At 36.3% G+C, this 9,534-nt stretch overlaps 1 protein-coding gene across 1 annotated transcript; it reads right to left on the bottom strand.

Annotated features, from left to right (window-relative positions):
- Nucleotides 1–1,978: 1,978 nt before the first annotated feature.
- Nucleotides 1,979–7,845, bottom strand: LOC123904505 (protein FAR1-RELATED SEQUENCE 5-like). Its single transcript, XM_045954164.1, has 2 exons — nucleotides 7,689–7,845; nucleotides 1,979–3,210 (listed from the first exon to the last, which is right to left on the bottom strand). Exons 1-2 carry the CDS (start codon nucleotides 7,744–7,746, stop codon nucleotides 1,979–1,981), a joined length of 1,290 nt encoding a protein of 429 aa, XP_045810120.1. The 5' UTR covers nucleotides 7,747–7,845.
- Between the last annotated feature and the right edge of the window lie 1,689 nt (nucleotides 7,846–9,534).

The following is a 9,534-nucleotide window of genomic DNA, read 5'->3' as shown; positions in this document are numbered from 1 at the left end:
ATATGTTTGGAATGGCTGTTTATATGAATTTATAACATGTTTGGATGAATTTTTGAGTGGATTTCATGTTAAACCGCCTTAGAAACTCAAGAACAGATATTTTCTGGTGTGATTCGCTACCTGTTCGCTACAGCGAACATATTCGCTACGGATTCGCTATCTGTTCGCTATGTACCTGTAATCCTCTGATGTAGTTCGCTACCTGTTCGCTACAGCGAACATGTTCGCTACGTGTTCGCTACGTGTTCGCTACGTGTTCGCTACCTGTTCGCTACAGCGAACAGCTCTGTGACAGCAACTTTTTGATAATTGTTTTAAGTGCAATTAGGCACTTGTAACATGGTTTAAGGGTATCCTTACATGTTTGTTGATACATGTTGATGTTGTTAATGCTTATTGTTAATCGTTATATGATTCGCACGCGTATGCAATGACTTGTAGTTCAAGTGACTATGTTTATGTTTTAACATTAATTTGCAATGTTAAGGAAATGATGTGTGTTTTATGACATAAGTGTAAATGAAACTTTATGTGTATAGAAATGGTTATGCAGATAATTATCATGTGAATAATTATGATTTGAGTGATAGGATATTGTGTTATCCTAATGTGTTAGATGTTGGAATTGTGTTTCCGCATCAGTGAATGAATAGCTTCGAGCTAGATAGCGTCATGTATTTGATGTGTTTAAAAGTAATCATGCATTCATGAATAAATTGTGATATTGGAATCATGTGTATTCCAATAGAGTAAATGGACTATGTTTTCCAAAAGTGGCCGAAGATGGGATTATGTCATCCGAGATCTGGAGCCCATATCCAAACATGATATAAAACTGTGTGACTCCTCTTTATGGGAGAGATGGTTGATGATAACCGAGATCCGACATGATTTTAAACTGTATTGATGATGATCCTGCATGATCTAAAACTGACACCATCCGGCAACGATGTAAAACTGAATGAGATGGTCTAAGTTGGCCAGTATCCAGCATGATATAAAACTGTTCTTGGTCCACCGTTGGTGAGACGCTTATCCAGCATGATGTAAAACTGTTCTTGGTCCACCGTTGGTGAGACGCTTATCCAGCATGATGTAAAACTGTTCTTGGTCCACCGTTGGTGTGACACCTTGGTACCACATGCATTAGTCGTGTCTAGGGATGACATGACATTGGATAATTGGCATTAGATGCATTAGGGTAAATGCACATGTAATTGATAATTGTTATGTGACAATATCTGATTGGATTGTAATGTGTTTTCCGTATGTGTTAAGCTTTGGTATTTACTAATTGTTCAATACCGTGATTATTGCCATGATTTGGTATGTGAGTAGAGTCCGTCATGACTATAAAATGAACAAGTGTAGAGTCCGTCATGACTATAAAATGAACAAGAGTAGAGTCCGTCATGACTATAAAATGAACACTTTGGTAGTGTCCGAGAAGACGTGAAACTATATGATTGGTGTGTTTGTAAATGAATGATTAATTGGTAGTCGTATTTGACGATGTATGTGCGTGAGTTAGAAATGTATGATAGCGTGTGAAGTGTGTAGTATACTACTCACACTTATATTTATGTTTATGTTTTCTAACTCTCTGCTTTGTGTTAATTGCTGGACCTTTGGGGGTCCAGGTTGACAGGTTATGTGTTAGCCTCGTCCGAGTGCAATGGTGAAGCTCTGCTCTGATTGAGACACGGGAAAAGGGGTTTTTATATGTATATGCATGTAGTCCTCTTAGTATACTCTGTTGGTCTTAAGCTTTCATTTGAAAAGTATCCGTTTTGTATAACTAATAACGCATCGTTTGATGCGAGGTTTTGTTTTTAGTTCATTCGAATATTTTACTAGACAAATGTATTAGTATTATCTTTGAATGAAGTTTGTGATATTCAAACCAGCGCTTTATAAATCAGATTTTCAATTTTTCCGCTGCGTATTTTCGAAAAAGATTTTATAAAGGCAGAGTTAATTAAATAACGGGTTTGGGTGTTACAGAGTACATGGCTTTTTGAAAACCGTCCAAAAATTCTGGATTATCTTTCACATTCTCAACTGCATTCTTATTCAAATGCCAAGCACATAACCTGTGGGTGGCATCGGGAAAAATCTGTTTTATGGCCTCCCTCATTGCCCCATCTCCATCTGTTACCACTGCTTTTGGTTGTTTACCTTCCATGCACTCTAAAAAACAATTCAACACCCACTTGTACGTCTCCGTCGTTTCATCTGCTACCAATGCAGCACCAAAAATTACTGTCTGAGAATGGTGGTTACACCCTGAAAATACAACCAATGGATAGTTGTATTTATTCTTCCGGTAAGTCGTGTCAAAGGCAAGCACATCACCAAAACAAAAGTAGTCTGATCTGCTACTGCCATCAGCCCAAAATAGAGACCTCATTCGTCCATTACTATTGTCGACGGCATACTCAGCATATAGCATGGGATCAGTAGACGACTTTACATTAAGATAATTTAAAGAAGCGACAACATCACCATCTTTAATACACTCACGCATTTTTTTATCAAAATAATTGTACAAATCTTTCTTTGTAAATCCAACACTAGCATATCCACCCTTCTGGGCAATCATGTATCCCATTATATGACAAGTTCTAATTCCACGTGTTTGAAGACCATCAATCTGAGCCTTATCTGCTTCAGATATTTTACGATAAACAGGGTGCAGGTGAACAAACCGAGCTGGGGTTAATTCATGGTTATGACACTCTACGAAAGCAGTAACTACATATCTATCCTTTTGTTTTCTGTATTGCACACGAAACCTAGCTTCACAATTTGTACGGCTCAAACGTCTATGTTCTACTTTCCTATCTAACCTGGTTAAATGTTTCTTCTCTCTTAAACCATGTCTGTTGCAAACAAACTGCTTCATTTGTGTTACTTTATTACCATCTAACTCTTTTATCCTACTAGAAGCTTTCCTAATAGCAAAACCCTTACATTTACCATACCGGTAATAAAATTCATAAGCTTCACTAACAGTAGCAAATTCCATGGCTCGAATCTCATCAGAAGTAATTGAATCAAAATTTACCTCACTATGAACTGCAGCTCCAATATTATCAGATGCATCTTCGCCAGTCTCTGAACTTTCAGTCTCTGACCTTTCATCCCCACTGGATCCTGAATAACTGTCATCCTCGTCGGCATTCGATTCTAAATCATACGTATCAGTACCTTTAGTGGAATGAAGGTCTCTAGAACTTTGAGAGGTCGGACAACAAATGAGCGTAGAAGTTGTGCTACCGAATGAATGGTTGGAGTGAGATTCGACGCAGTCAAGAACTTATGGAGTTTGAAAAGTTGTGAAGTATGCAACGGAAGGGTCTTTCGGAGTATTTTGGGTTAAGTGGTTTTGTTTTGGAGTGGTGCTGCGAGTACCGTAAGATGTTAAGAGAAAGTTTTAAGTAGTTTGATGAGAATGGTTTATGCCATCATCACGATTGTTGACTATCTATCGACAAATCAAGGGATTAGCTGTCCTTGATCTATTGTTGATGAGTAGACGAGATTGTGTCGATTGGGATTGACTGATTTTGTCAAACTTGGTATGATTTGGAGTTTGTATGTGTTGTTGGTATGAATTCGGAAGAAGTGTGATTTTGAATCGGGGTTTGTGTAAGAGACCGTATCGGTTAAGGTGTTATGACTAAGAAACCCGTTGGTTAGAATGCAAGTTGGAATTAGAAAGTCGGATGAGGGAGTTTATCCGGAGTTGTGTTTTGGTCGGGTAATTTTCGAGGGCGAAAATCTTTTAAGGGGGGTAGAGTTGTAACGACCCAAAATTTAGTATTCGTTATTTAATTATTTTATTACGCGAGGGCGTGATTTATAATTAAATTAATAAGCGGCAGATAATCATTTAGCGAGAACGTAAGTTAATGAGCGAGAAGTTATGTTGTTTGGGCCTTTGGGCGTAGAATAGGCATTGGGCCTAAGCCAATTGGGCTTTGATCCATGAGAATAGAGAGATCTATAAGTAGCAAGTCAAACCAATGAATAGTCTCATAAGTTGCAATTCTTGAGAAAGAGCAAGAGGAGGAGCTCATGAGGGAGAGGGAGAGCTCGTGGGAGAGAAAGAGAAGAGCAAGCTTGTGGATTCGTCGAGCTAAGGTACGAGAGTTAGATTACATATTCGTGAGTGATTCGAAAGAGGGGAGGATGTCGATTCCTCCATTCCCAAACTCTTTCCACTCTATTTTCTTGTGGGTTTTGTGGGTGATTTTCTTAATGGAAATTGGATTCTTTTGATCCTAACATGTGTAGTGAACTCATGGTAGATGAGGTAAACAACTTTGGGGAGTTGAAAGTGGGTATATGTAGATGTTTGATCAATGATTTGCATGTTTTGTTAAACTTGCTTAAAACCCAAGAAATTGGCATGATTTTGATTATTTGAGGTATTTGGATGTTTGGAAGAGATGATTAATGTTCCTTGATACCATATATGTTTGGAATGGCTGTTTATATGAATTTATAACATGTTTGGATGAATTTTTGAGTGGATTTCATGTTAAACCGCCTTAGAAACTCAAGAACAGATATTTTCTGGTGTGATTCGCTACCTGTTCGCTACAGCGAACATATTCGCTACGGATTCGCTATCTGTTCGCTATGTACCTGTAATCCTCTGATGTAGTTCGCTACCTGTTCGCTACAGCGAACATGTTCGCTACGTGTTCGCTACGTGTTCGCTACGTGTTCGCTACCTGTTCGCTACAGCGAACAGCTCTGTGACAGCAACTTTTTGATAATTGTTTTAAGTGCAATTAGGCACTTGTAACATGGTTTAAGGGTATCCTTACATGTTTGTTGATACATGTTGATGTTGTTAATGCTTATTGTTAATCGTTATATGATTCGCACGCGTATGCAATGACTTGTAGTTCAAGTGACTATGTTTATGTTTTAACATTAATTTGCAATGTTAAGGAAATGATGTGTGTTTTATGACATAAGTGTAAATGAAACTTTATGTGTATAGAAATGGTTATGCAGATAATTATCATGTGAATAATTATGATTTGAGTGATAGGATATTGTGTTATCCTAATGTGTTAGATGTTGGAATTGTGTTTCCGCATCAGTGAATGAATAGCTTCGAGCTAGATAGCGTCATGTATTTGATGTGTTTAAAAGTAATCATGCATTCATGAATAAATTGTGATATTGGAATCATGTGTATTCCAATAGAGTAAATGGACTATGTTTTCCAAAAGTGGCCGAAGATGGGATTATGTCATCCGAGATCTGGAGCCCATATCCAAACATGATATAAAACTGTGTGACTCCTCTTTATGGGAGAGATGGTTGATGATAACCGAGATCCGACATGATTTTAAACTGTATTGATGATGATCCTGCATGATCTAAAACTGACACCATCCGGCAACGATGTAAAACTGAATGAGATGGTCTAAGTTGGCCAGTATCCAGCATGATATAAAACTGTTCTTGGTCCACCGTTGGTGAGACGCTTATCCAGCATGATGTAAAACTGTTCTTGGTCCACCGTTGGTGAGACGCTTATCCAGCATGATGTAAAACTGTTCTTGGTCCACCGTTGGTGTGACACCTTGGTACCACATGCATTAGTCGTGTCTAGGGATGACATGACATTGGATAATTGGCATTAGATGCATTAGGGTAAATGCACATGTAATTGATAATTGTTATGTGACAATATCTGATTGGATTGTAATGTGTTTTCCGTATGTGTTAAGCTTTGGTATTTACTAATTGTTCAATACCGTGATTATTGCCATGATTTGGTATGTGAGTAGAGTCCGTCATGACTATAAAATGAACAAGTGTAGAGTCCGTCATGACTATAAAATGAACAAGAGTAGAGTCCGTCATGACTATAAAATGAACACTTTGGTAGTGTCCGAGAAGACGTGAAACTATATGATTGGTGTGTTTGTAAATGAATGATTAATTGGTAGTCGTATTTGACGATGTATGTGCGTGAGTTAGAAATGTATGATAGCGTGTGAAGTGTGTAGTATACTACTCACACTTATATTTATGTTTATGTTTTCTAACTCTCTGCTTTGTGTTAATTGCTGGACCTTTGGGGGTCCAGGTTGACAGGTTATGTGTTAGCCTCGTCCGAGTGCAATGGTGAAGCTCTGCTCTGATTGAGACACGGGAAAAGGGGTTTTTATATGTATATGCATGTAGTCCTCTTAGTATACTCTGTTGGTCTTAAGCTTTCATTTGAAAAGTATCCGTTTTGTATAACTAATAACGCATCGTTTGATGCGAGGTTTTGTTTTTAGTTCATTCGAATATTTTACTAGACAAATGTATTAGTATTATCTTTGAATGAAGTTTGTGATATTCAAACCAGCGCTTTATAAATCAGATTTTCAATTTTTCCGCTGCGTATTTTCGAAAAAGATTTTATAAAGGCAGAGTTAATTAAATAACGGGTTTGGGTGTTACAGAGTACATGGCTTTTTGAAAACCGTCCAAAAATTCTGGATTATCTTTCACATTCTCAACTGCATTCTTATTCAAATGCCAAGCACATAACCTGTGGGTGGCATCGGGAAAAATCTGTTTTATGGCCTCCCTCATTGCCCCATCTCCATCTGTTACCACTGCTTTTGGTTGTTTACCTTCCATGCACTCTAAAAAACAATTCAACACCCACTTGTACGTCTCCGTCGTTTCATCTGCTACCAATGCAGCACCAAAAATTACTGTCTGAGAATGGTGGTTACACCCTGAAAATACAACCAATGGATAGTTGTATTTATTCTTCCGGTAAGTCGTGTCAAAGGCAAGCACATCACCAAAACAAAAGTAGTCTGATCTGCTACTGCCATCAGCCCAAAATAGAGACCTCATTCGTCCATTACTATTGTCGACGGCATACTCAGCATATAGCATGGGATCAGTAGACGACTTTACATTAAGATAATTTAAAGAAGCGACAACATCACCATCTTTAATACACTCACGCATTTTTTTATCAAAATAATTGTACAAATCTTTCTTTGTAAATCCAACACTAGCATATCCACCCTTCTGGGCAATCATGTATCCCATTATATGACAAGTTCTAATTCCACGTGTTTGAAGACCATCAATCTGAGCCTTATCTGCTTCAGATATTTTACGATAAACAGGGTGCAGGTGAACAAACCGAGCTGGGGTTAATTCATGGTTATGACACTCTACGAAAGCAGTAACTACATATCTATCCTTTTGTTTTCTGTATTGCACACGAAACCTAGCTTCACAATTTGTACGGCTCAAACGTCTATGTTCTACTTTCCTATCTAACCTGGTTAAATGTTTCTTCTCTCTTAAACCATGTCTGTTGCAAACAAACTGCTTCATTTGTGTTACTTTATTACCATCTAACTCTTTTATCCTACTAGAAGCTTTCCTAATAGCAAAACCCTTACATTTACCATACCGGTAATAAAATTCATAAGCTTCACTAACAGTAGCAAATTCCATGGCTCGAATCTCATCAGAAGTAATTGAATCAAAATTTACCTCACTATGAACTGCAGCTCCAATATTATCAGATGCATCTTCGCCAGTCTCTGAACTTTCAGTCTCTGACCTTTCATCCCCACTGGATCCTGAATAACTGTCATCCTCGTCGGCATTCGATTCTAAATCATACGTATCAGTACCTTTAGTGGAATGAAGGTCTCTGGACTCAACGTCAACAGATTCGTCGGTGTGTTCCATATCTATATCATGAATTAACACAATATGTCAAACAACATAAATATTCATCGAAGTATTCCACATCTATATCCCTAATTCCCAAATTTTATTATTTTTTGAATTGTAAACCCTAATTCCCAAATTACCTGAATGTCGCACTTGTCGCCCTCGATTGTATATTTATGGTCGGAGATTCAATGCGATAACATCAATGGCTAGCTCGTATGCAGTGTTGTTAAGAATAGAAAAGTTCAGTTGATTCAACAATGGCGGACGAAGGTTGGGTGGTGAGGTGAGATATTACGATGTTGATGAACAGAAGAATGAAGAAGATGAATATTTTCTTTATAATTTGCGTTTTGATAATTTGATTTTTACAACATCATTATAATTAATAAAACAATATTAATGTTGATGTAATTTACATAAATGTTGAGATAATTTATGTAACAATTTTAATGGTAGGGACTTATTTGCAATTTTAATAGATGTGGAGATGCATGGTAAGTGACATGCATTGTATTATCCTATGTGGCAGTTGAATAAGTCCACTTACTTTTCTATTGGCCACAGTGGCGATCTCACCAAAGAGGCCATTTTACTGGCCTCACGCTAGAATTTTCCATGAGATTAATATCCAATGAGAATGGCAAGCCACACTTGAATCGTGTAGGATCTATGAAAGAGATTGATGGGGCCCATCATCATTATTTGACTTCATATAATCTGGTCAAACGGTATGGGCTTCCAAATTAACACGAGAGGGGCCTCTCTGAGCAAATATTCGTCCACAATTAATCACATTTTTTAAATGAGTTTTGTTTTATTAAGTATTTTAGTGATTATAGAATTTCATATTAAAAATGAATAAGTATAGTGTTCGGTGTTTAAATTTTAACTCTTAAATATATAATACAATATCTCTAATGAGAAAACTAAATTCATGCATACAATGATTTTTTATTTATCAATTAGACACGTGGATAAACTAACAAATTATAATTGTAGAAAAGTGAAGAGTGATATCCATTTGTTCTTAAGATAGATGTCATGAAATTTTAAAATACAATCCAATTGAAAATAATTAAGGTACCGTTTGGCCGGACTTTTTTACGGTCTAAAAGTCACTTTTAAAACAAAAGTAGAAGTAAGAGCTTTTAAAAAAAAGTTAAAGTTGTTTGGTAATTTTTATTTTTAAAACTCAAAGTTATTTTTAAGTTAAAAGTTGTTTGGGAAATGATTTTTACAAAACTTTCAAATTATTATGTATTGATATAATAAATACATAAAATAAATAAAAAAATTACAATATAAAAGCAGATAAATGCATGAAAGGTTTTTTTGATGAGTTTAATTGTTGTGCACCGTCGGTGTAATTTTTTTTTACACATACATCCAATGACGCGTTGCCACATCATTTAATGAACGTGACACATCATGTGTTTTTAATTACCATACATGATGTGTCGATATATTATTGGACGCATGTGCAAAATAACTTTACACTGACGGTGCGTATAAATTAAATTATTTTTTTATAGTCATAACTGCATTATGTTAGAAAATCATAAATACTTAAAAGAGAAAGAAAGAAACGATCATAAATTTTTACTTTTTAGATTCATCCGATAACTGTTAACTCATAAATTTTATATAGGAAAACTCATTATAGTCAAATCGACACTCCGTCATATGCTTTATCTAACCTATATAAATAGTCAAAATTATATACTAGTAACAGGATTCGTATAACTAGTATGTGAAACAATATAAAATGAAATGAAATTATCTACTCCTATCACATATCAC

Source organism: Trifolium pratense, linkage group LG2 (assembly GCF_020283565.1).
Source record: "Trifolium pratense cultivar HEN17-A07 linkage group LG2, ARS_RC_1.1, whole genome shotgun sequence".
NCBI classification, from domain to species: Eukaryota; Viridiplantae; Streptophyta; class Magnoliopsida; order Fabales; family Fabaceae; genus Trifolium; species Trifolium pratense.
This window is presented reverse-complemented; position numbering and strand designations above follow the sequence as displayed.

Coding starts and splice junctions, on each gene's coding strand:
- LOC123904505 (XM_045954164.1), bottom strand. CDS start 7,746: ATGGAACACACCGACGAATCTGTTGACGTTGAGTCCAGAGACCTTCAT. Junction 3,211..7,688: donor AGACCTTCATTCCACTAAAG/GTACTGATACGT, acceptor ATTCCACTAAAG/GTACTGATACGTATGATTTA.